Here is a 26,141-nt window from a genome sequence, read left to right as displayed (position 1 = left end):
GTCAGCTCTCTCCTACCATTTGCTAATAAGCATGTTTGCCATTTAAATATAGAACAACCTACCCCTTAATTATTCCAGCCCATGTTGAAACCGTGTGTCATTACATGAAACCCTCTTAAGCAATGCTGTCCCAATGGGAAGTGCAGACTTATAAACAAGACAGTCAGGATTACAACTGGAAAAGTCATAACCCCAGAGATGAATGGTGCTTCTGCGGTTAAGATTTGTTTGAAATGCACGAGATGTTTGTATATTCATAGAGCAAAATGTATTTTCACAATCTTGCATTACACTCACACGTCTGCGTAAACCATGTGCACACATATGCATTTTATTGGATATAAAATGAGGAAGAAGGAGAGGGACAAACCGTCCTTCCACTCCCATGTCCTCGTGAGTTGCTTCAGGGAAATATTTGTCAGTTTCTATCACCCGACCTCATGTTTCATAGCAACCAAAATGTCTCCAAAATACTCCACCACCCCACAGATTCCACAGGTATTCTCGAGTAAAGGGCTTGGCAGGGAGGGGAGGGGACAGTTTCAGGGTGTGAGAAGAAAAATACGACAGCAGGCAATGTGCTCCTGTGTGTGTGTGTCAGCTTTGCACTCGCATGGCCGGTTGGGTGGAACTTCTGTAAGGCTCTGATGTCATCCTTCCTGGTTTTGGCTTTGTCCCCACCCTAACCCAGCCCACAGGTAGCTATGCTGCTGTCAGTCAGCTCCTGTCACGCAGCCTCCCCCCCCCCCTGCATGTGTGTTTGTGTGTGTTCTGCACTGGGTCACAACTTACTTGTCACACACAGGCTCCTCCCCTCTGTCTCTATTCTCTGGTGATGTGAACTTTGGAAGCAATGAGTTGTAGGCTGTGTCCCTGCCAGAGAATTCTTCAGTGATTATTCTTTGCCTCAGAAGGTGAACAACTCTCATCCTTGCTCTGTTCTTTGTCCAGGACAACCTTAACGTCTTCCTCAGGGCCTGCGGGAAGCTTGGACTAAAAGAAGCACAGCTCTTTCACCCCGGAGATCTTCAGGATTTATCCACAAGAGTAACAGTCAAGTAAGTATGTTGTGAGTCTTGTAAACTGTTGGTAGTAACACTCTGATACCATCCTCACCATTCACAGAGATGAGGTCCTCAGAGACCAACTCATGATTTTAACTGAACCAGCCTCTTACGTTTCTATTTAAGCTTGTATTCATTTGCACAGTAAGGATGAATGTTAAAATGTTTCTCACTGTACAGAGCACATGTCTCCTCATGTGCGGCATGATTCAAGTTAACTGCTGAGGTGTTTAAAGAGGTCAGCGCTATTTTCAGTGTGCATGTATTCTTGTGTTGGTAAGCACCTGTTGAAGCACGGCACTACATGTATCTAACATGATGAAGGGAACAATTGATGAGACACCACAAGTCAGATGCGCAGGTTGACTGGATCTGATCTGATTGAAAAATATCTCATCAATTCCGCTTCCTGTTAGTGCAAGTAATAGTTTTTGAAGAGATGTCTTTTTGACAATTTGAATATAAAGAGGTGCAGTTCTGGTGGTGCCTGAGTTAGCAAAGCAGGACAGGAAATTCATGATGTTCCACTAAAGTGACTGAAGATTATTTTTCACTTTTTGTGTTAGTTGCATCCTGAGCAGGGACACGTGGTATGTAGACCAACCTGTTCAGTTATTACACAGGCGTGCCTTCAGGAAGGAGCAGGGTAAGGCAGTCCATCCACAATACCTGCAGTTAGTTCAAATTGATAAGACTGGCACTGAATAGCAAATACAACATCGTTGTTGATGAAATAATGCAAGGTGATGTGGTGAAGTTGCCGACTTTTTGAGACCCTGTTCTTTCTCTCAGCTCTGTGGCGCTTAGCGTTGTAAGTTTGGAGGTTTCGACTAACATTTTTCCCATGATTCCCCCTGAGACTCTGTCAGTAATTCCTCTATAATACTAAGAGTCATGTCGAAACCACAGTTTTGACAGAGACATATACAGAGGCAGATGTACTGTTCATCCACTGGAATATGAACTAAATAAACAAATCTGCCTTTTGTCTGTCATTTCTCTTTTATCAAGACACACCCTCTCCCACAGCAGATACGGCGATATCGTTCGCTGAATATCTGATTCGGTGTCATAAATACAAAGATAAGCCTTCTATGGGCCTTATGCCCGGTGTATTATCAGACGTTCCCCCTCCTTGCATAATCTTGTACTGCGATATTTACAGTAAATGACTTGTTTCGAAATTGCATTTACAGTGTGGGAAAAGGATACTTACAGTCGTACGGCATAATCAAAACTAAAGGGAACTAAAGCTAACTCTGAGATACAGTATTACCAACTGGACTTTTTTACAAAAAGATATGACATACTGTATTTCACCCTTTTCCATTTTGAAACTCTGTGTGGATCAGACTTTAAAAGTGCAATACTAAATCCCATGCCCACGTTTCTGAGTATACTGCAGCTCAGCTCTTTGACACCATGCCTGCCTGCATGCGGGGGTTTGGTCAGAAGGGGCTCATGATCCTATTTTTAGGACCAGAGGGTCACTTTGACGGGCAGGATTGATTGGAATGGTATCAGCACTCATGGTAGAGGAGCTTTTAATAGTTTGTTGTCTTCCTTTAGTACATTTCCTACCACCTGTGTGTGTGTGTGTGTGTGTGTGTGTGCGTGCATGTGAAAGTCTGTGTGGTTATCAGCTGAGGTTGTGGTTTTGTCACTGTGTCTCATGAAGAGATCAGTTCATTCAAAGAAGGACGTGCAGTAAACAGTTTTTGTGTCTTGGATTGCTGCCGCAGCGCACTAACTCTCACCTCCTGCAGCTGCCTCCACTGTTTTGTTCGTGAGTCAGTCTTGATGAAGTTTCTGAAGGACATCTTTTAGCCATTCTTGTTTTTTGAATGCAGCATATTTGCATGGGCCAAGAGTGTTGTTTTTTTGTTTTGTTTTTTTTGCTAAGACTTTGCACAAGATACAAAAAAATGTAGAGGTATTTGTGTTTATGGCCACAATTATGTGGTTCCCCAGCTACAGTATTTATAACTTGTGCATGGAGAGAGAGATGGCACACACACAGAGTAACAGGAGGAGATAATCCCAAACAAGGCTGCAGGCAACCAATGGAATTATTTCACTGCTGCTTATCAGAGACTAGGCAAATGAGCACAGCACAAAGAAAGAGAGAGAGAAAGTTGTTTCTATCAGCTGTCTTTGCCCCTGGTGTGTGTCCAACCTCCACTCCCTTAAACCCAGTCTGACAGGTGCTTTGCTCAGCTTCCCTGTTCTCTGTTTCAGCAGCAATTAGGTTGTTAAACTGTTGGTTTTCACAAGGACTGTTATTTGGTTTTGTTGTCAAAACCCACATGTACACTTTAAAGCAATCACCTGTCATTTATTTTCTGACATTTCCTTTTCTTTTATTCTACTTTATTTGTATCATTTCATCATCATCTGTATAATGGCTTTCATTTGTGTGTGCATTCGTTTCCCAAATTAGTTTGTGCTTGCACTAACCTGTATGAAAGGTGCAAGATGATGAACGTGTGATTGATTGATATTTAAAACAAAGCTGAAATGATGACATAGTTTTACTAATCACAGTCTTTTTTTCTGGTTCCAGTTTCTCAAAAGTGAATGTTTGCTGTTTTTTGTTGTCTTCTCTGACGGTAAACAAAATATCGGAGGCTTTTGGACTCAAAACAAGCAATTTGAATATGTAACAAAGGGATTTTTGGTACATTGGGGCATTTTTCTGACTCTTTATGGACCAAACAATTAATCAATTAATGGAGAAACTAAATGACATATTAATCATAATAGAAAAAATAGAAAGTAAATGTTATAGCTGCAGCTTTAATGTTTAAAAAAAAACAGATTCAACAGTGTTTCACTGAAAAAGAAATGTCTCATTGATTTAGGACTGATCTGTCTTATTGGTGTAAACCTCCAGCAGAAATACTGATTTTTACACATCGATGAAATGTAGAAATGTAGAGGCCAGTATCTTTCTTTTTGCATGTAGCTGGAGTCAGATATTGGCTGAGGCAACGTGTGCTGAGGACACAGCTTAATTCACACTCGCTTGCGTTGTTCCGACAGTCATAAAAGATTATTGAATGTCTGTTCTGACCTTTGAGCTTTGCAGTCGTCGTTGTATTGGCCTCACCACCATCTGCGGTGCATAGTGCTCTATTGCCTTGTGTTGTGAAACCTGCTCTCTGATAAAGACTATTCATCAGCTGCAAATACATTCAGTATCAAATTTGTCATATACCATGACAAACTGTTGTGATAGAGATACAGAGACTGTTGGTTGCTGGGTGTTGTGCTCTGGAAGATTTCCTCACATCAACCTCGCGTCAATAAACTGTAACCAGGTACAACCCCACTCTGAAAACCCAGAGGTGTAAAAGTGACCAGACTGAATCTGATTCATCATCGGAGGCTGTGATTCACTGGCTACTTTAGACCAACTCTGTCAGTTTCTAGCAGCTGCTCAGGAAATGAGGGCACTAGAGTGCTGTAGATGAATCATGGCATCTAAAAGTGTTCTATTTAACTTTATCCACTTCCTTTAGACCCTCAGACTTCCATTTGGAAATTTAGCAGCGTGGACTCCAGGTTGAAGGACGTCCATAACTTTAGAACATGCTGGATTTACACTTTACACTTGACCTTTGTGTATGTTTTAACAAGTGCCATTTGTCACAGAGCTAACTCTTAAACAGGACATCTGGCTTTGCAGTTGGAAATTACAGTGTGTGGGACCAAGGATGCACATGTCATTATCCTACACTGTTACACATTATTCTGTCTTAGTGTAGTTGCAGGGGAACTCTCATGCTTATTCAGCCTATTTCAGTGTGTGAGCTACATGAACCTCCGACTTAGGTTCCTCATACTTACTGAACAATGTAGAAGGTTTAAGGAGAATTACAGCAGATCAGATATATATATATATAAAGGACTTATGTATGGTAGATGTTATAAAACTCAGATGCTTACGAGAACAAGCTATCAGCAGTGGTGGAAAGAAACTACGCTTAAGATACGCTTAAGCACAAGTCAGTGTGTTTACACTTTACTTGAGTATATCCCTTTTATGCCACTTGATACTCCACTATGTCTAAAAGACAAATATTGTACACCTTACTCCACAACATTTATATGACAGTTTATATGACAGGTGAAGGTCCTTTTCCAGTAACATTTAAAATGTAATTTACAGCTACAACTTAAACAATCCAACAGTATGTAAAGGAGGTCAAATGAACTCCACCTAAATCAGGTATATTAAACATTAAAACGCTGCTTAAATCACTGCATTGCAACTGATATTGAATTTTACAATCAAATGACAATGTAAAGCCAATGTGACAGTGTGAAAGGGGTCACTGCGGCCCCCCCTCAGCTTTACAGAGCTTTATAGTGAGTGTCAGCTCATTTTAGCTTGTTTCGCTGCCCAGTATGCAACTTTACTGTTTTGGCTTTATTCTTTGAACTGTGAAGCACTTTGTGACTAGCATCTGTGAAAAGTGCTATATAAATAAACTTTGCTTGCTTGCTAAAGAGCCACATGTTTCCCTCCAGAGTTGGTAGAGACCAGAAAAGAAAGTGAATATTGGACAGGTGAGGAACTCATCTTAAAATGTGTCAGTGTTATTGTGGGTTTACATTATATTGTAATGATAATAGTTCTGTACTATTACTTGAGAATATATCTACTGTGTAGTTTTACTGTTTTTGAATTTCTTAAGTAAAAAGAAAAAAAAAATCTATGTATTTGTCTCATTGCACCATTGGCTATGTGTCCAGCTTTTGACCTCCACTGACAGAACAAATCCCCCACTGAGACGAGTCCAAAGTCTCACCTGTTGCTACCATTTGATTCGGCAAATTATTGACAAGGGTTGTCCGTTCTCCAAACTTAAAAAAAAAAAAAGAGAAACTGAGAAGATTGGCATGTACTTCAAAATTGTATTGTCCTTTAAGGAATGTCAGCTAGCCATTCTACACAATGGAAACAAAGGAGTGGCTATTTGGTGTGATTGCACGATTTGGATTATGCAATGGCATCTTTGGCTGTAGATCAAACCAAATGTTTGAACTTCCTGAAGGAACGTGTTGTTTTCCCAGACAAATTTGGACAGACCACACAGCTCGTTATCAGAATTTATTCAACACCAATGTATATTGTGCTTAATGTCTTGTGCATATTGTCTGAATTCTTGGGAGTTAATGCGAAGGAGACAAATGAAGTGCCCTGTGTGTTAGTTTTTCGGGTGTGGTTCACTGAGCTGGCACTGCACGCTGCACTGGTTTCACATTTTAATATATGGCACCGCCGTCACTTCTTGTTACAGTGTTTTGTGAACTGTGGGCAGATTGTGAAACCAAACGAGCAATGATGGTGGACGGCCTATAAAGTTTCTACACCATGGACACGGCCCTGGCTGTAAAAGGCCAATACAAGGGTTATGTTTGTGCTCTGTAGATGGCTTGGAGAGAGAAATGCCAGCCTCACCCTGTTGCCTCGCTCACAGAGGCTGCAGTGTCTCTGATAAGTACGACACAAGTGATGCCGACGCTGTCTCACCCACAGCTGATTCCTCCATTCAGACTGTCTCCCTGTGCCTAAGGGCTCCTGAGAGCATCTGGGTGTGTGTTTAAAGCCAAGGTATTTTATGACAATGCAAGAACATAGATGAAGAATGTCACATGTGGTGTTAATGAATGCAGGAGAGCAAGTGATCTTCACTGCAGAGGTATGCTTCCAATTGTACATGCGCACCCATTAATTTAAGGCTTTGGTACCGAGTCTGTTTGTCTTTTGGATGAAGGAGCAGAGCTGCCGTGGTCTCGTTGTTGGCTATACATTGTCTGAGTCACATCCTGTGGTCCCAGTTCTCAGGAGAATTTGTCTCGCTATAGATCTAAACAATTTTGCCTCACAGCACAGGGAAGTGATTGACAGAATTAGTAAGATCGTTTGCTTTGGCTCACGGTAAGAAGATATTTGTCTAACATTTGAATGGTGGCTTATGTTTCTTCAGTTGTGTGTCTTTCTTTTCATCTCTGGTTTGTCTTGGCAGAACACACTCTTTGACTCTTTCAAGATAAATCAAACTGACTTCAAGTCTGGTAAAAAAAAAAAAATTGTGTCATGCAATTAGAAACCTGTTATGTGAGAAAATTGTACTTTTAATTTGTTTGTAATGATTAAAAAGTCATTCTAGTCTTATGCAACTCATTTGGTTGAGCAGCTTGTGTGGTATTTTCCCACATGTTTGGCATTGTGTGCTTAATGATGTGTAGCAGCAGTGGTTGGCTTTGCAGAAGTATGGTGTCGGGGATCTTTGCATTTCCACTGGAAGCAAAAAGAAGAAGGATGTCACTGACTGGTGGGAGACCGGTCGTCTCTCACCCTCTCGACCTCGGCAAGAGTGTGATGATGTGAAAGTCTGTGTAAGCATGCAGAGGTTGAGGGTAATGGCTGAAATGAATGTGTTGTGGAAGTGATGAGAGCATCCTGTTCATTTGTCAAGCTGGAGCGTTTTCCTCTCAGCGCTCTGTCTACCTATTGTACAACACGTATACATTGTTTGATAGGGATCAGGGCCATGAACCGCCCTGTTTTACTTCCTAAACTTTTTTTTTTTTTACCTACAGTCTGGGACCTAAGTATTTGTACAGATACACATTTTTTTGTTCCTCAGGCTCTGAGCTTCAGCAAATTCAGTTTGACTACATTTAAGTGCCAAGTCTCATCTTTACATCAGTATAGAAAGAAATGTGTGTCATAAAACATTTTTTATGATGTATTTGGCATATGCATTGAATTTCTAGATAGATTTAGGAGGAATGTGTTCACTATTGTCAGACCAACATCCATTGTTACTTACATCCGTGTGAGAAACACAGACACAAATGGCTTCCTTCTCCCCTCATCACATTATTTGATTATTTGAACTGATAATACTACTTCACAGAGGCTGCGCTCTCTGTAAAGAACCAGTGAGTATCAGACTCCAGATTGTGTCTCAGATTGTGCTCAATCATATGAGCACTCAGCTGATTCTTACAAGCTGCAGCAACGTCCTGAGGCCCCTAAGGCCTGAAAATAGCCCTTTTCATTTTCTCTCCTGTTCAGCTATTACCATTAGCTATAAGTGAGCATTACAAGAAGCAATGTGGTGATAGTTTTGGTATACAGCTCATTATTCTCTGGACCTAGCTACCGCTGCTATAATTTTAGACTTTGTGATTGTGTTCCAAGCCACAAAAGAGAGGGCATTTTTTTCTTCTGCCGCTTTTATTAGGTCCATAAATTTGCAATATGCCAAATTGGTAAACGTCCATTTCAGTTTTCACCGCTGGGGAATTAGAGTGTTGGAAACCCCTGGTGCGGCATGACGCATACTGATGGGAAAGTTGATCTGCTTCCCATCCTGTTAAATGCTGTCAGTGGTGGATGAAGTGCTCAGATCCTTTACATAAGTAAAAGTACCAGAAAGAACGATGTAAAACAAATTACTCTGTTACAAGTAAAAGTTCTGCATTCAAGATTAGAAGAAAAATATATTTAAAGCGGCTAAAAAGAGAGAATTATGGCCTGAATCTGCAGCTCCCCTCGGCCTTACAGGGATTTACTGTTTTGGTTCACTCTCTCTCACGATCTGAAATTCCACTGTACACCACCTGCTCAGCACCAACTAGCTGGTGAACGCAGAGTGTGAATATAAAGTTGCTCTGTAACTGCTGCATGAGCATATATGCTAACAAATTTACCATATCAACTTAAAAGATAATGCATGATCAGTGTTTTTGTTTCTGCTGCCCCAAAGTGTCCAAAAAGTCAGTTATTACAGGTTCAGTGTGGTGAAATTAAAGGTACCCGTCCCTCAGAAAAATGGCCCCTGTGAGTCTGTTACATTGTTAGATTGTTTTAACACTGATGCATTAATGCATAGGTCGCATTTTATTGTTGTATCTGGTCGAGGTGAAGCTAGACAATAGAAATACTCAAGTGCAAATACCTCAGAATTGTACTAAAGTACAGTACTTCAGTAAATGTACTTAGTTACTTGTCATCCCTGACTGCTGTACTGAAACTATCAAATGTAACTAACATTTCGTTCTTATGGACATGTGTGATGTGTTAAATTATATCTCTTAAAACCAAGCACCCTATAGGAACATAAACATGTTTGATTGGCAGGCAGTCACAAGGTGTAACCACCATACATGCAACACATTCTCTGCAGGTGCTTTGGTAGCGTTGCCTGAAGGCAGGGGACTGTGAGAACCCCAAGTGTTCCTGGGCAGAGAGGCATGTGTGGCTATTGTGTTACCACATGATAGTAGGAATGTGCAGTATGCAGAGAAGGTGTGCAGCGGGCTGTATATCTTCATCTGTCATCCTTGTGGTTACTGTATGTTCTGTAGGTATTTATCACTGTTTATAGGCCTCTCTAAATAGACACAGGTACTCAGTGTACACAAGAGAAAGGGAATAGCCGGCCTGCAGGTTGAGACTATGATCTTTGTTTGGTTTCAGGAGGAAGAAAGAGCTGACATTTTCCAAAGAAAGTGATTTAATGACTGCTAGGTCAACTGTCAAAGCCCAGAAATATGACTGAAATTCAGTATGAGCCTGGGCAACTGTCTAAAGCTTTGTTGCTCCAACAGTAAAGCCTTGTTGGGTTTTCACATGTGTAATTTGCAGTTATTAGTTTTATCACGAGTCAGAAACAAGAGCTCTTTTTGTGCCCCTAAACCTTAACTAAACGTTTTTACAATTACTTGATTTTGCAATTAGTGTAAAAATACGCACACAAACGTAACAGCTGTTCAGTTCCAACACTTTTTACCTGTGTGGTTTTTTGTTTTTTTTTAAAAATATGTGTTTGTTTTTCCACTCTGCCTTTATGTTGTTGTGTGAGAGTGAGTGAAGGGCTGGCACTCGTCTGGATTGTGCTCTCAGTTTCCAGCTCTTTCACTGCCTAACACATACACCCAACACCCATGCCCTCTGTTCTTTTATTGTCTATTTTCTCTCATACGCATACACCGCTCTTTTCTGCTCTTTCTCCCACAGGCATCAAGAGACCAACAGGAGGCTGAAAAATGTGAGTGGAAAATATAATATAATATAATATAATATAATATAATATAATATAATATAATATAATATAATATAATATAATATAATATAATATAATATAATATAATATAATATAATATAATATAATATAATATAATATAAGCTATGTGTTGTTTTCTAGGAGCTTGTTTGTTGGCCTGTCATTCAGAAATAATAAAACATAATTTAGCTTCAGTTAGAGTCCTTTTCATTTATCATTAGAGAAGAGAATCCCTTAATTTTATAGTTTAATTGTCCCTAAAACATTAAGTACCATTGTTGTGATTAGATTGAATGTAATGTGTACGTGTATGTAATGCATGGAGTAAAGTATAAGTATTTTTGGGGAGATATGTGCCTAAATTACAAAAGTGAAAGTAAGGAGATGACGTACAACAAAGGTCCCAAGTCAGATTTGCATTGTGTTGCAGTTACGTCAACGTCTCAAAACCGCAGATGACATGAATGCCAGCGTTCACTTACACGCTGAGTCCAGCAGATGAGCATGTTAAAATGACAACACCTGATAATTTAAACATGTCTCAAGATGCCAATAGACAGGCACAGAACATGTTACACAAAATGAATTGAGTTACTATTAATACTAATCCTGAACTACATTTGGTGTATGAGTTCATGAGAGAGAAACAAGTGAGATTCTCCTGCACCGAATTTCAGTTTGGTGCTCTACCTGGAAAAAAAACTACAATGTATTTGTATCAAATTCATCCAAATCCAAAACAAATTCAGGAAAAAGGAAAAAAAACAAGCCAAAGATTCACTTGATCACATGGGCATTTTGGTGAAATGTAATTTTCAACTGGATTGACAAAACTGCTGATGTGATTCAGCATGAAACACATTTTTCCTCAGTTCATTATTATTATATTTGAAATTCAAGTTCCTTGTTGTGAACCTAGAGAAATGATGTTGGGAGATCATTTTTGAGGCACTACTGTTTGTGCCATACATGTGGTATTAGTCACAGATTTTGTTTTGAATTTTCAGATGCAAGTGAAATCATTGCTGCATCTCTCACGACAGCTTTTATCTGATTACATAGTTTTCCTGCCTGTGTCTGCTGTACACTCCAACTGCAACGATAATCATTTTTTGAATCATGCATGACTTAAAACCAAAGCGCTGACGTGGCAGTTTGAACCGTTTCATGTGTAAGAGGGGGACCCTTATGTCGGCATCACTGATTTAGGGGTGTTTGTTTGCTTTGGTGCGCTACACCTACCTGTCCAGGCCAATAAAGCACACACACAAACAAGCAGCAGAGTATTCTGGATGAGCCTGGAAACAAGAGCATGGCACTGGGTGAGATGACCCCTGTGTCGGGGTAGGGCTACAGCTATCATAACAATCGCCTGCTTCAGCACTGCACAGAACATTCATCACTGAGGGTAAAGGTGTCGCTATAATGTGATCTGTGTCTGGTAATCATTCACTTTCATTTACAGGCATTGTCTAATACACTGTTTGATTTCCTCTTTCCAGGTATTGATCACCATTTACTGGCTTGGTAGAAGAGCTCAGTGTGACCGTCTCTATGATGGGCCTTACCTGAACCTCAAGGCATTTGAGGGATTATTGGGCACAGCACTATACAAGGTGAATTTCTCCAAGCGGGTAATGAGCTGCCTTATCCATGCCGCCATGAAACAAAAGCTTAACTTTCTTGTAGAAACCCAGAAAGAGCATGAATGAAATCCTCTTTTACAGCCACTGCGCAGTACTTTTCTGTATCCTCCCTGGTATGTAGACTATGTGCAGAAAAATGAGCGCGATAGGCCGCGGGTGTGCAAATTGTTGGCCACTAAAACCAAAGCTGCGTTAAGTCATAAATGACCTGATCCCCCTGACTCAGCTATTTTAATCATGTTTACAGCTCAGCACAAAGTTCGAATACAGTTTGCAGGTGAAAGTAGCCGCCTGTTTTCTTGAAGAAGCTCGTTTTCCTCCCCCTGCTCATGCCGGTGTTGCATTTGGCACTTTGCTTTCACATAGATTTATAGGTGGTGGTGTGCAGGGATTTTCAGTAATAGCAGTTGGTCGCTGCACATCTTGTGCGTTTAGCCATGATAATCCAAGTTCAGTGGAGCAGGGTTAGGCTGGGTTTAGTTTGTGGACTTGTATTGTCTGGGAGGATTCAGTGGATTACAGATCTGAAAATCATTTTCTTTTATAGCGGTTGACAAGTTTTTGCTTGTTTGTAGCTGTGCTAGTTAAGGTGTGTGTTTACGTGGAATGACATTATTTTCATGCAGTGAACCCAGTCATCAAGGGTGTGTGGATCGTGGCTCTGTTTGTTATGACAGAGATGTCAGTGAATAGAAAACAATGAGGTTATTCCATTTAAATCGCCGCATGCTTTTCCCCGTATAGACAGTATAGGAGTGCATGTTTACAGTGACTGAGTCTGCAGGAATGAGAAGTCCAGACAGCTCAGACTTCACACTCTACCTGGGAGATCTCACATGCACACCACACACAGTGGAGGTAAATATTGTAATTGGCACCCTATTATCTGACTGCGTGTGTTTGTGCTTGTATGAAAGGCTCTGCAGGAGACGTCCAGTCAGAAAGGCAGCAGCGTCAGAGACAGCGGTTTTGGAGATAGCTGGGACTCAGAGCGAGAGGAGCTCTACCAACTGAGAGGTGGAGTCGGAGGAGGCGGCGGCAGCGGCAGACACAGGAGAGACGACTCCCTGGACAGTTTGGACTCTTTGGGTTCGCGACCTCACAGCATCTCCTCTGACGCCACTCTTAAAGGCAGCAGCGAGGGTACGGGGTGCAGTGTCATTTGCATCTACACACAAACAGACATGAGCACACGTTTAGAAAGTTTCGTTCTTTGTCCTTTTACTCTGCTAAAGTTGACTATATCGCAGCGTTATTGTGTATTTGAGATTGCCTCTCACACCCTGGCAGTAGATTGTTATTAAAATGTTCAGACTTTCTCAAAGTGTATCTCTGTATCAATATTTATAATCCAGTTTATTTGTGTAGAGCTTTAAATATTTGAACAGGGCAGAAATGCTGCTTCAGAGCCAGAAAGTTGCCTCCCATTTATGAAAACAAATACCTATTGCCATCTAGTGGTACGCTTCCTAAAGGGAGTATTTTCAGTGAAAATTCACCAGGAAGGAGAAGTATATGAACGGTAAGGTCTGACTTGTTTTCATGACACAAGTGTAGTATGCTGTAAGAGAGTAAAGTGGTCAGTGATCTCAGAGCAGCCCCCCCCCCCTCCTTTATAATGAGAGGGCAGTGAGACATTCCACAGTCATCCACACTGGCTTGTAAATGAGGAGGCCTCCGCTCCCCACCCTGCACCCCTCTGTTACTCCTTCAAAGTCATGCCAGAACACACAACCCCCCAACTCTTTCCTCTATCCTCACCCCATTTGTCCTTTTGGTTACTGTCCTTTGCTGCGTTTCTCCTATAACCATGTCTCTCCACACGTTTGTCCCCTGCTATCCTGTCCCTGTCCACGCTCCAGGTTGTTGCAGTGACACTGAGGCAGACTCTCTCTTCAGGATGGCTGAGAACAAGGACGGTGTCAGTTACCGCCGGTCGCTAGTCATCACACCCAAGGCCAGCGCCCAGTTTAACCAGTTTCTGCCCACTAAAGACAAATCTTCAGGCTACGTGCCTGCTCCACTAAGGAAGAAACGGGCCGAACGCAATGAGGACAATCGGCGCAGCTGGGCCAACCCCACATACAACGAGGACGAACACACACTCACCAGGTACTGTGAAAAGACACACAACTGTGTTCACTTTGATCTGTTTGAAGGTGCTGTCTCTAATCTCAGCTAATTAATGAAGAGTTGTTACTCTTTTTATTTCCATCTTAAAATCAACGCAACAAAAAGTGTTCAGGAAGTGATGGGTTCAAACCCAAATCTGTAGATTGTGCTTGAATTTCACATGTGGTTGTTTTTGACTCTGTCCTCTCCCATTGCTGTTGCTGTTTGTGCTGTTGTGTTGTCTGCGAATGGTCGATGTTGTGTTTCATTTGGCTGTGTCATGGAATCACAACCTCAGTGAAACAAGGCTTTCCTCTGACTACTACGGCAACAGTCAAGTATCCCAGAGTGCCTTGCCCGCAGCTAATCCACAGTGGGGCTATGAGTATGAAAGCGGCAGTGACTCAGACCCGGACCGACCGGACCCGGATCTTGTACTGGATGACCTGGCCAGCAGACGCTTCCACAGCCCCTCCCCAGCTCCCCCCACCAACTTCGCTGTGCCCATCAGCCCTCTGGCAGGGGGAGGGGCAGCTGGGGGTAGAAGGGGCCTCTGGCCCAAGGTCACTATGACCAATGATATCCCTCAACAGAATGTGACCTGCCTCAGGTCAGAGAACATGAAGCTGCGTGTGACTTTGATTTGCCTGCCTGATGAGAGCAAACTAGAGTGCTTCTCTTACCCTCAGTTTGCATGGTTCATCGTAACCATGAGCATCGTTGGTCCTAATGTGCTGCGTCTAACAGTGCTCTGAAGTCTTTAGTTTGTTGGTTTCTGTTTGAATTGTGTTGAATTTTAGCTGCAGCACGTCATTATTTGCTCCTTCTGCGTTTAATGAGCTTTGCGGAGGGATTTGAGTTGGTGACATAATTCCTCAAATCAATTTTTGCCTCCCTTTCAGTTTGGTCTTGAGCTTGCATTGGTTTGCTAATCCTTGCATCATCTCATCTGAGGTTGTTGTGCTCGAGGAATGTTTTCCTCTTTGCGTGACTGGTATGCTTGTGCTGCTGCTGCTGACAAAAATTCTTTTGACACGTGTGGTTGGCTGTCTCCCTTGAGCAGCAGCGGCATCAACAGTGGGGAAACGCAGCCCCCCCAGCACGGCGCCGTGAGGGTGGACCACCACCGAAACGTATCCACAGCCAGCCTGTTCAGGGAGATTTGCGATGACTCTGAGGATGAGGACGATGAGGTGGGTTATGCTGACCCCGTCCAAGATGATCTCTATTCCCGCAAGATGGGTGTCAAACCGCAGCCTGCTGGCAACGTGACTTATGACAAGTTCTTACCCAAGTTCTGGACGCCCGAAGAAGACGTTCACATACAGAAGATCAAACTGGGCTCTCAGACGAGACCCTGGTATAAGAAGATGCAAGGCTTCAGGTGTGTGAGGGTTTTCAAACACGACACATACATGTACAACAGCCTTCATCCTCTCTATGAACACATAGTAGTAATGTATAATATATAAATTTCTTTCTGCTTCTTGCACAATCTTTTCTTCATTTTCTAACTTGCACACTTGATTCTGCCAATATAACCTTTTAAAATGTAAGTTTCAACATTTATTTTTCTGTGGTTCGCAGCTCTGTCTGTATAGATTCTTATTTTTCTTTCTCTTTTCCCTGCTATTGGCTCCTGTCTTTCCCCTTTACCCTCTCTCTACTTCTGTGCCCTTTCCTACCTCCACCCTGCTGTAGCCATAAGAAGTCGGGTTCTTCGTCAGATGATTCAGACTGTGACATCAGTCCTTGGCTCTCCTCTGCCCCATCTCCCTCTGGCCCCTCTCCCTCTCACTCCCACACACACGAGGCCTCGGCTCACACCACCCTTGTTGTGGGGAAAAGGTCGATACAGCTGCATGATTGTGACGATGAAGGAATGTTTTAGAGCATTCGGATTTTATAGGAAAAATATGAATCTCTGATGAGCTGCTTTTTAATATACTAATGATAAAATAGATGAACAAGCTACTGGAGTTACCTTAACACGCTTCCTAAAGCAGTTTGCTTGCACTGACCTTAGCAGAAAATCGGCTGTTTCTCAGAAATATCCTATTTTTATTACGGCCTATTCTAGTGAAGGCTTATAGCGACTAGCATCACAGTTTTATTTCAGCGTGTGATGGTAAAGTCCTCATTTGATCAACATCTTTTTGAATCAAATGCCACCACTTTGGCTGCTTGTTGTATCTTTTCCTCCTTTTCTTGCTCTTTGATCCAGTTCACATGCATGCACTCATCACCTCTCTGTCCTTTTCTCTCCTTTTGCCCACCCTGCAGTCCTCATATCCAACCACACACACCCCCACAGCTCCCCAAGATACAGTCCCCTCTGTTAGGGACTCCCCCTCTGGTGTTCGCCCCAGTGGACCCCACTTCAGGTCCCAGGCTGGTCAAATGTGAGAGGCGGCCTCTCCTGGGGCGCCATGACCCCCGGGAGCCCCCAGACCCTTTTGATTATGAGAGCATTGTCCCTGACTTGGAGAATGATGACATGTTTGCCAGACGGACCCTGGCCTTTCAGTCCAACACGGATCTGGCCATGATGAAGACTCAGCTGTCCACCAAACGTCGTCTCTACACATCTGAGCCGCAACTCAATATTGTCACCCAGCGACACGGCCACGGCAGCCCAGAGGAGGACGATTATCCTGACATTGAGCAGGACGATGTGGTGTATCGTAAGGAGAAAACACAGCAGACTCAGCAGCAACGGCCACTCTCGGGAGCCCCTGACAACTATGCCCCTATGCCCATCCCAGAACCATGGGCTCTGCCTCCTGATCTCAAAGCCAGACTCCTCTGCCCCCCATGTCCTCTGACCAAGAAAGCAGCAACAGATAAAGAGAATCAGGTTGAGACGGAGATACGTCCTAAAACAGATGACATGCTGGTTCGAAAGCTCGGAGTTTGTCCTAATCAGAGCCAGAGCTCATTTAGAGGTCCGTCAGCCAATCAGATGACTCCCTCAGTGCCTTCTTCCTGTAGTGAAGGTGACCTGCAGAGGTGGCAGGCTATCAGGGAGGCCAGTCGGCTGAGATATAAGAAGAGGCTCATGGTGGAGAGGCTAGCTGCTCTGAAGTTGTAGAAACAGATAGATGTAACAATGCCTGTTTCTTCCATTTTTGTCTTTTCCATTTCATTCTTATTTGTAATATTTTCTCTCTGATGCTGAATTGTTTCTGACAGCATGTTAACCCAACTTTTCAAGGACTGGTTTGAAGGCCCTCACAGTTAGAGATGGGAGTTTTACCCAGTTAAGCTCTTGTTTCTGAAAACTAATCTGTCACTTTTGCGTTCACTGGATCAGTTCTGAGTTTTTAAACCGAAACCACAGTGAAGCAAATGCAGTGAAATTCACAACTTTGAACTTTTTCTTGTTTTAAATGTTTGTCGTTACCTCAGAGTGTTTTTAGTCAGAAAAAAAACTTTAACGAAAGGAAATTCATTATGGTTTTCTGTACAATGGATATATGGTATATTTTACCATATAAACACATGGAATGTAAATGCAGAGTGGATGTCCGGACTGCTGTGTATTTTGGAGTGTAATTCATTAGCAAAACAGCATAAATTCTCCAACGTTATTAACCAAGTTGTTTGGTTCATGATGACGAGTTCTGGATTTTATTTTTGGTTTTCTTCTCCTATCAGACCGAGTGTTGCCTGTGAATTGAAGAAATATTCATGCTTAATAAAGAAAAGAAGAGACTTCATGATCTTGTGATGAATTGCGTTGGACTGGCCATTTGTTGACCTCACCTAACATCTACAGTCACATGGGTCTGTACAGTGTTGTTGTTCTCAGCAAAGGGAACCTCACTGACACGTGAAGGCTCAAAGTGCAGCAGCATGAGAGTGTGGAAAGCCTGAGTAAGACACAAACATAATGTCCTGAACACTCTGACTGTAGTCTTGTCTGTCGAGCCGACATGACAGACTATAGAAATTCCTCACAGCTTTGAATGAAGCCGCGACTTGTGGACTCCATAGTAACTTAACCACAAATCTGCGCCGCAGTGTTTGCACATGAACAGACACACACAAGCATTCACAAAGCAACCATTTAACCTAAGTCAAGCCCATCTGGATTTACTTCCCATCCATATGTAAAGCCATGTTTCCAGTGACATCATGTTGCAGTCTCCAGAAAGGCAGCATTGTTTGGGGAAAGATACGTGTTCACACGCCTCCTCAGTCAAATGTCAGGGAAAGGAAAGGTGATACTGAACTGTAAGCATACTATATACACACTGACACTTTATCCTCTCCAGTGTACAAAGTAGAACCAGCAGAGTCATGTTTTGGCTTGGCTTACATACGTTTGAAGCCCACCACCTGAGGATGACCCAGTCTGAGTCACTAATTAGCCTCTCTGTTCTTAACCAGTCCACTCTCAGACTCTGTGTCGAAGGCCAATCTGCAGAAATGTGATTTTTTTGTTGTCTGTGGTTTTTTCTGGTTTCCTAGACAGCACCAAATGCAAGAGAGTATCGACGGGTGAGTTGATACGGGCTCCCAGGAATGTGGCACGTTTGCATTTGCTCTGGCCTCTTACAGTCGCACCCCGCTGCCTCCTGCTTTTGTGCTGCTGTTCTCACTCTCTAGCTGCTAAATGCTGACGCACAACAAAGTGTATTGTATGGCATGGAGCCAAGTTCAGGGTGTGGGGTGGGGTCGCTCCACAAAGCTCTATTGACAAAGCAACAAAGCCAAAAGATGGGCACAATAGCAATACGCTGGGTCATCTACCTAAACTGCAGAGTGTCCCAGCGAGAGTTATGACTGAGCAGTGGTCCAAACACTCTGATAGCAATATGAGGTGTGTGTAATTCTTTACAGGTAAGTGAAAACAAAGAGTGTGTTTTTCCATAGGCTGTGAGCTTGGAGTGACTTTTGCATGATGGGAAAGGCTGTGATATGTTACTAACCCACTGAGCTTACATCTCCCCACAGTTTTTTGTGGGTAGCCTGTGTGCTGTGTTTGTAAACTAACACTTGGTTCCAGGATGAAGGTTTAATGCAACCAATTTCAGCATCAGTGCAAGGAGGTATAAGTTGGAAAGTATTTTGACTATTTGAGTGATGTTTTCTACAGCATTATCTGACACAAAATTCAGAGACAGTGCATGCCTCCCTCCTTAGAGTGGAATTTGATAAGCAAACTAAACCTCACTTCCACTTCTCACTCGAGATCCTGATTTCTTCCACAGGAGTAAATCAACAAGTGATATCCAGGTCGACCCCTCTGTCGCCCGTCAGGCTCGCTACGAAGAGGTCCAGAAGTACCGCGAGCAGATAAAGGAGAGTGAGGATAAGTGGCAGGATGTGAGTATAACTGATACGTGTGCAGTGCACAGTACCGCTGCAGGATATTCTTGTTACACAAACCAAGACAAGCTGACTCTGGCAGAAAGATGGAAGTAAAGAAAGTTTTGGTTTCCAACACAGATAAGGTTGAAGTGAAAGGTGAGCACATGATCCATGGGATCTGTGCAGCGATCAGGGGAGCAGGTGTTGTGATGCGGTCAGTGGCCACAGGGTGAAGGGAGAGGTGTTCAGATAGAAGCCAGACACGGAGGCAGGCACTGATTGGAGCAGCACTGCCCCGTGGCTACGGACTGTCCTCGTTTCCACATCACAGTGTTTGTGGAGTGAAACACCAGATACTGTAAATACAAGTAAAACAGTTAATGTGAAATGACGTTATGATGTAATACACAGAGATGCTGTAAGACAGACAGTAGGATTATTCCTAGAGGGACGGCGGTGTTCCAGTTTCAAACAGAAATGATTCATCACAAGTGCTCATACTTAGGTAGAAAAACTGAGTGTAATGAAAAGTTGTCCACATGTACATGACGGGCTGTGGCAGTGGTGTGTCTGTCAGCAGTGTGATTGGTGTCATGGCAAAATAATGGAGTCTTAAAGCAGCATTTAGGTCACACAGTCCCCAATACACAGGGGAGGTGAGCCGGGAGGAGCCTAAAGCACACAAATAGAACACCTTCAAATGTAGCCCTTTCTCTTTTTTTCTGTCTTTCTCTCTCCTTCTGCACTTCACTGTGCAGTTAGACATGCAACACAACCAGTGTGTTTGATCTAAGCTGAATTGTCATGAAATGATGCACGAGGTGATGTGGGCTCACTTTTTCTGCAGGACCTGAGCAAATGGAAGAGCCGGCGCAGGAGTGTCAATTCTGATATAGTGAAGAAGAAAGAGGAGCGGGAGAAGATTGAGCAGATAACCTACGGCAGTAACACAAGGTCCAAGAGCTTCAAGGACCTGCAAGAGGACAGGTAAGGGAAAACACACCTGCAGTACCTGCTCAGGTACTTTTGATAGTGGCAGGATAATGCAGTATGTATAGGATTAATGCTATAGAATGTACATTTTTATTTTCTCACCCTGGTTTTTACTGAAAAAAAACAACATACACTTAATTTCTTCCTCTTTTACACCCATTTTACCCTCGGAGGGGAATCCTTTGCTAAGGTAATTTAAAAGACAGAGTGTATGAGAGAGAGTTTTGCAGAGATTATTTGTGCAGGAGTGAATGAGGAGACTCTCTAACTGTGCCTTCAGTCAGTGTGAAAGTGAAATTCAATCATGGGTTACAATCTGCCTCCCCTTTTTTTGCTCTACCCTCTTCTTTTCAACCTGTGCTCCTCTGTCTGCTCTCCTCCTCATCTCTCACTGTCCTCCCCATTTCAACTCCTGTACCCCCATCCCTTTGTACTTTCCCCCTTCATCTTCATCTTTAATTCATCACTGTCCACTTTTTTTTCAATTTATCTCCTCCCCACAGAGAAAATAAAGGAAAAAACAGCATTGGCAGTCGTCTCGGATCTCTCTCTTACCTGGGCGACGACGAGGACGTATTTGATAGACCCGTCATTTCCCCTCGTACCCGACCCTTTCCCACCAGGAGCTACACTGTTGACACTCCTTACTATTCCTCTGAACCATCTGAGCCTTCTCTAAAAAAGAACGAACCCCCCGCCGCCTCCCCAGCTACCGACAGGGCCGCTTCCCCTCCCACCTCCCGGGAAGTTAACATTGTGGACAGTCCTGCAGGCAGCGACACCACGACCACCGTCACTGTCACCGGCCGCAGCTCTCTCCTCAGCTCCGAGTCTCCAGCAGCTGCACCGTCACGTAGAGGTCTAGTCTCAGAACACACCAGAACAGCCAAGACAGAGGAGACCACAACCATCGTCTCCTCTTCCAGCTCCCGACAAAAGGTGCCAGAGCCAAGGCGCCCATTGTCGGGCACACAGACTGAAGTGGAGGCCCCCTCATCTGGTTTTCTGTACAAACAACAACCCCAGCTCAGCTCGATGGAAGCCAAGCCTCCCGCAGTGTCTCGGGTTTCCGCCTCCCTCCCCAGGAGCTACCAGAGATCGGATAGCGCACGTCTAACCTCAGTTGTCGCGCCAAGGCCCTTTGGGACCCAGCCCTCCCGCATCACCTCACTTCCCAGAGTCGTTACAGTGAGTACTACAAACTTTTACAACTAAACACAAACTATCAGTATAGCACAAAGGGCTGGAGGACTTCTAAAGGGTGGGAGGAGCAGAAAGAAATGTTTGCCTTGTTGGTCAGTGTTATCTGAGTTTTGAGTACATCAGTGTTACCTGACAGTCCGATCTGATTACTGTCTGAATAATGGATGAAGCAAGTGTTTCTAATGCTAATTCTACTACTAGAGTTGCTATTTTCAGCCTCCTTCACTTTCATTACTGTGACAGTAAATGCAAGAGAATACATAATGTTTAATTGTGTCAGGAGAAATCTACAGGGCTGATGGTGAGCTCTTGAAACACTTTCACACACACTTAAAGAGTTGACGACACATTCACCAGCTGATTTCCCCCCATTTTAAGGTCTTTTACATATTAAAATAGATGATTTTGTTATCATCAGTCAGATGTTGTTCACATTTGTATTACATGATCTGACTTTTAAGGCTCAAACATTGTTTGTCGTTCATCCCGGACAGATGGACGACTCTCACAAGCGTGTCAACGGCGACGTCGATGTTTCTAAGAAGTCATCAGTGCCGAGCCGCTACCACCAGTTCATGAACTCTGAGGACGAGGCACACTCCAGCTCGGCCCACAGCAGTGGAGATGAGGAGGAGGAGGAGGAGGAGGAGTGGGATGGGACCACAGCAAAGAGCATCACCTCTACTCAGAGCGTCTCACCTGCCCCTCCCCCAGCCAAGAGTGAAGCTCCACTCAGTCCTGCTCCAGTCAAAGAAACCAGCCAGGTACTTGAAATATTGTACTTACTGCTGACAAAACAGCTTGGCACTGAAAAATAATACATGTCTTTGTACCATAAATTTTACTTAAGCGTGACAACATATTGACACTCTCTCTCTCTCTCACTGTGAATTCATGTGTTTTTAATTTTGCAGTAAGAAATCAATGAAGCCTGTTTTGCCTCAGCCTCTTATGTATGCATTGCTTAAATATAATAGAGTGCTGCATTGCTAAAATTAAAGTGTAGCTACAGGTTGGCGTTTAATCAAGAGCCATAAATAATTAATCCAAGGCTTTCTTGCCAAAGCAGGCCTGCATATACACACACACACGCACAACCTGACACACATCTGACTCCTTAACACAAAGTGATAGAAAGTCAGGACCAAGGTTGTACACTGAAATCTGCATTTTTTTATGCTTCTTAAGTGTTGTTCATCTCTACTCACCTGTGTGGGTGTCTGGTTTGCAGGAGAACTACTGTGAGATGCGGATCAACCTGAACCAGAAGCCCAACAGCAGCAGAGACTTTGGCTTCAAGGCAGCCTGGGACTCGACTGGAGCTCGTGTCACGTCCATCCAGCCAGGTATCTACAGAGACATTTGAGAGAAATACCCTCAAACAGAGGGATTTGAATTATAGGGGTAGAGCTTTATTTATCTTCCAATATAATGTGTGCAAGTCAGCCTGTCTGGCAACCAGCATTCCCAGTGGTTAAACCCAGTGGAAAAAGATCAGACAGGCAATGGTTATGTCTCACCCTCACTAAGCCCGACTGATGTGTTCACAGATAGAGTGCAGGGGTAATACTGGAAACTATTATATTTTACAGCCAGGCTCTGCTGGTTAGTTGTCAGCAGGTTTTCCAGTCCATTTCAGTGGCATTGCCAGGCCTATGTAGGGCAGCACCTATCTGGGTCAGATCTGCTGGGCCTGAGCCTCTCTTTCTACTGAGATTCCCCACTTCCACATTGCTGTGCACCATATCTTTTAGTAACATACAGTATATATGACACTTATCATACACACGTCCCACAGCAATACATGGACCCTGAGTTTGTCACAACAGTTTCAGCCATGTTGTATTTAAGCCTAACATTGTTCTCATGTCAAACCACCCCGTGTGTTCATTTCATTTTCATGTCTTTACTTAAAAGGACAAATCCCATAAATAACAGTTCTCTAAATGTGCCAGTGTTAGCCAGCTGGCAAATGTCCAGCTGCAGTCCTTTGGCAAGATGTTTTAAACCCAATGAAGTGACACATTAAGAAATACAAACATGAGACAGTGAGATGCTAAAAAGCAACAAAATCAGCACACACAAGACACAGCACAAATATCCATATAAAAATACACATAAGGCAGAAAGAGATGTCGTTCCTCACAGGACCAGGTAATAAAAAAAGCATAAAGCATGCAAAGAAAAATCATTAAAAAAAATAAAATCATGCAAAGCAACAAAAAAAAAGCAAAACACTGTCAGTGTAATGACCACATTCACTGTTCAATATGAGCAGCCAAAGCAGTTTAGAGCAACAGAACATAAATCTACAAACCTATAATATTGCACAAATTAGCCACGCAGATCAATAGATGAAATACAAAGCTGATAACAATAGTATTGATCTTAATAGGATGTTAAAAGTAATATCACATGCCATGCAGAAAAAAAAAATAATTGAAAAAATATTGATAACATATTGTTTATAAAATACTAGTAAACATGTAATAAATGTTCTGTCTTGTTTTACCTGGCAGAGGTAAAAAGTAAAGAGACTTTCTGAATTGTTCAGCATCTGTCACACAAAAAATACATCATAAATGTGTGCATACATTTCCAAGTTAAAAATTCAGACACTTTTATTAAAGAAAAAGCAACGTTTAAGTAGAAAATGTCAGAAATCTTAACTTTTGATGTGTCGCTGTAAACTGATGAATTTATACCAGAAGGTTCTCAGACAAAAAGTCATGTCAGGCTTGACAAACCTAAAACCAGAGGAAGGTTTTTGTTTGTAGACTGTTTGTAGAGGATCTTGTGTCCTATATGTTCTTGTACATCTTCAGATCATTTCTCACAAATTCAATCTCAGTGATTTCTTTATCATTAAAACAACTTCTATCTTCTGCTCTTATAAGTAAGTTGTAATAGCCAACCATGTGACTGCAGTGGTGGAATGGGGTCATGCTGGTAACGACCTGTCCCTGTGTCTCCTGCAGGCAGCCCGGCTGAGATGTGCCAGCTTCAGGCCGGAGACGAGGTGCTGACGGTGAATGGGCACCAGGTGGCAGAAATGAGCTACACAGACTGGAAGTCCCACATGGAGGAGGCTCTACAGGAGGGCAGCCTGGTCATGGATGTTCGCCGTCATGGCAAGAACAGTGAGTCATCTGAACACTGTGCATCTGAGAGTGTGTGTGTGTGTGTAAAATTGAATTGAACTACTGTAAGGGTTTCATTCTTGGACTGACAGTGCTGCTTATGCTGCTTGTGTTGCTAAACAGTTTTGACACTTTAAATTGGTCCGTAAACTATTGTGAAATGATGCATGAATGATCTCATGACAGCTAAATGGTGAAGGACCTGTAATGTTTTTTTTCCTCATCTGATGAGGGAAGATTGTTATTGTGCTGACCTCTGTGGCTTTTATTTCTACAATTTTTTTCTCCCTATGTGTGTGTTCTCTTTTTCTTTTATTTCCACTGGTTGTTTCTTCTTTTTACTGCTTTTTCTGTCTCATAAGCATTCCTCTCTCTATCCATGCAGTGTTTTCCCTGTGGAGAACTAACCCAGCTCAGGTCCATGGTCCTATGAGTGTGCTGTTTTCATGGTGTTAGTATAACAGGCTTACTTGTTCCAACTACGTCAGTCTCACCTTATAAAGTAGTAAACCAAACAGAGTAGCTCACCTGAACTAACACACAGTACTGGTTAAAATAGTTTCTTGAAGTCCAGTGGTTGTGAGCCTGTTAGAAACACTGTGTGGGTTTATGAAAGCTTTAATAGGCTGCATGGCTGGGGAAGGTGGTTTCTCTGTCACCCCCTGCTGCTCTCTATAACAACACCATAACGCCAACCTTGTTCCCTGCTTTGTAGTGTCCTACATACACACATGTACAAAATCATGTGGTTTTATGTGTATACACACATCGTATTTTTGCCACTGCATTGTCTGCATGCAGACTGGGACAGAGATCAACCTTCCCTGCCATTTAAAAGCCATAAGACCATCAATCTGACCAGTACGGATCATCCGATACTTCTAGGTTCCCCTGACCAAAATACTGCAAAGTCCAGCCTGGATTTCACCTCACGCATTTCCACGGAAACGCTGACGTCCAAAGAGGCCCCCGCCAAGCCAGTCTTCGTAAGTGACCCAGAATCACTCAGGGTGACTCAGGTTGGATCAGTATTTATCCCGTCATTGTTCCCGGTCCAGCGCTTTTTTAATGAGTGGACACCCTGCTATGTCTCCCTGTAGGATGTGGCTTCAAACAGCGTTAATGGAAGTTTCCGTGAGGCGTCGGTGACCATGAGGAACAAAGGTAAAGAGCAGAGCACACAGTCAGAAAGGTTATGAAATTGATCTTGATGACTATTTCTATACACACCAGTAGGGAGTATGAGTTTGTTGACAGTTGTGGGAGAACAATTTTTGCAAACACATAATATTAATGGAAATTTATAACTGCAATACATGACTGATAGATCTTTATCCACGTGTACTGTATAATTCATGTAATAGAAATATTAGGTTGTATCTCCCCTGGTTTGTCTCTTCTGCTGTGCCTCACTGTATTTTGTTTTCCATTTCTCATGTAGAGTCAGAACCCCTATCTTTGAAAAACTTAAAACGGAGGTCAGAGTTTTTTGAACAAGGTAAAAAAAAAAGTGCTGACCACAGAGGGGTGGGCTACTCTTAATAATAATTATGATTTCTGTGTAATCTATTGGCTGGGTTC

The 26,141-nt window shown here is 42.8% G+C and overlaps 2 protein-coding genes across 12 annotated transcripts in view; both read left to right on the top strand.

Moving 5' to 3' along the window:
- Nucleotides 1-26,141, top strand: part of LOC139621994 (LIM domain only protein 7-like) — a 49,722-nt gene that overhangs the window by 13,222 nt on the left and 10,359 nt on the right. For 7 of the 11 annotated variants that reach the window (XM_071479057.1, XM_071479084.1, XM_071479020.1 and 4 more), the window contains exons 4-18: nucleotides 952-1,058; nucleotides 10,105-10,135; nucleotides 11,653-11,766; nucleotides 12,714-12,939; nucleotides 13,659-13,908; nucleotides 18,382-18,411; nucleotides 19,125-19,239; nucleotides 20,072-20,211; nucleotides 20,721-21,405; nucleotides 21,915-22,184; nucleotides 22,652-22,766; nucleotides 24,399-24,560; nucleotides 25,362-25,546; nucleotides 25,661-25,724; nucleotides 26,002-26,058. In XM_071479057.1, the coding sequence (XP_071335158.1) occupies nucleotides 952-1,058; nucleotides 10,105-10,135; nucleotides 11,653-11,766; nucleotides 12,714-12,939; nucleotides 13,659-13,908; nucleotides 18,382-18,411; nucleotides 19,125-19,239; nucleotides 20,072-20,211; nucleotides 20,721-21,405; nucleotides 21,915-22,184; nucleotides 22,652-22,766; nucleotides 24,399-24,560; nucleotides 25,362-25,546; nucleotides 25,661-25,724; nucleotides 26,002-26,058 (2,551 nt within the window). Of the gene's footprint in view, nucleotides 1-827; nucleotides 1,059-10,104; nucleotides 10,136-11,652; nucleotides 11,767-12,713; nucleotides 12,940-13,658; nucleotides 13,909-18,381; nucleotides 18,412-19,124; nucleotides 19,240-20,071; nucleotides 20,212-20,720; nucleotides 21,406-21,914; nucleotides 22,185-22,651; nucleotides 22,767-24,398; nucleotides 24,561-25,361; nucleotides 25,547-25,660; nucleotides 25,725-26,001; nucleotides 26,059-26,141 lie in introns of those variants that run through there. The other 4 variants (XM_071479053.1, XM_071479043.1, XM_071479025.1 and 1 more) reach the window with 4 other exon arrangements.
- On the top strand, nucleotides 14,157-17,627 carry LOC139611177 (uncharacterized). Its single transcript, XM_071466016.1, has 4 exons — nucleotides 14,157-14,518; nucleotides 14,972-15,292; nucleotides 15,457-15,756; nucleotides 16,192-17,627. Exons 1-4 carry the CDS (start codon nucleotides 14,157-14,159, stop codon nucleotides 16,997-16,999), a joined length of 1,791 nt encoding a protein of 596 aa, XP_071322117.1. The 3' UTR covers nucleotides 17,000-17,627.

This window comes from Trachinotus anak, unplaced genomic scaffold, assembly GCF_046630095.1.
Source record: "Trachinotus anak isolate AG129_WGS33_773 ecotype Australia unplaced genomic scaffold, CSIRO_AGI_Tana_v1 ptg000001l, whole genome shotgun sequence".
In the NCBI taxonomy this organism is placed as follows: domain Eukaryota; kingdom Metazoa; phylum Chordata; class Actinopteri; order Carangiformes; family Carangidae; genus Trachinotus; species Trachinotus anak.
This window is presented reverse-complemented; position numbering and strand designations above follow the sequence as displayed.

Coding starts and splice junctions, on each gene's coding strand:
- LOC139611177 (XM_071466016.1), top strand. CDS start 14,157: ATGGTCGATGTTGTGTTTCATTTGGCTGTGTCATGGAATCACAACCTC. Junction 14,519..14,971: donor CAGAATGTGACCTGCCTCAG/GTCAGAGAACAT, acceptor TCCCTTGAGCAG/CAGCGGCATCAACAGTGGGG. Junction 15,757..16,191: donor ACCCTTGTTGTGGGGAAAAG/GTCGATACAGCT, acceptor CCCACCCTGCAG/TCCTCATATCCAACCACACA.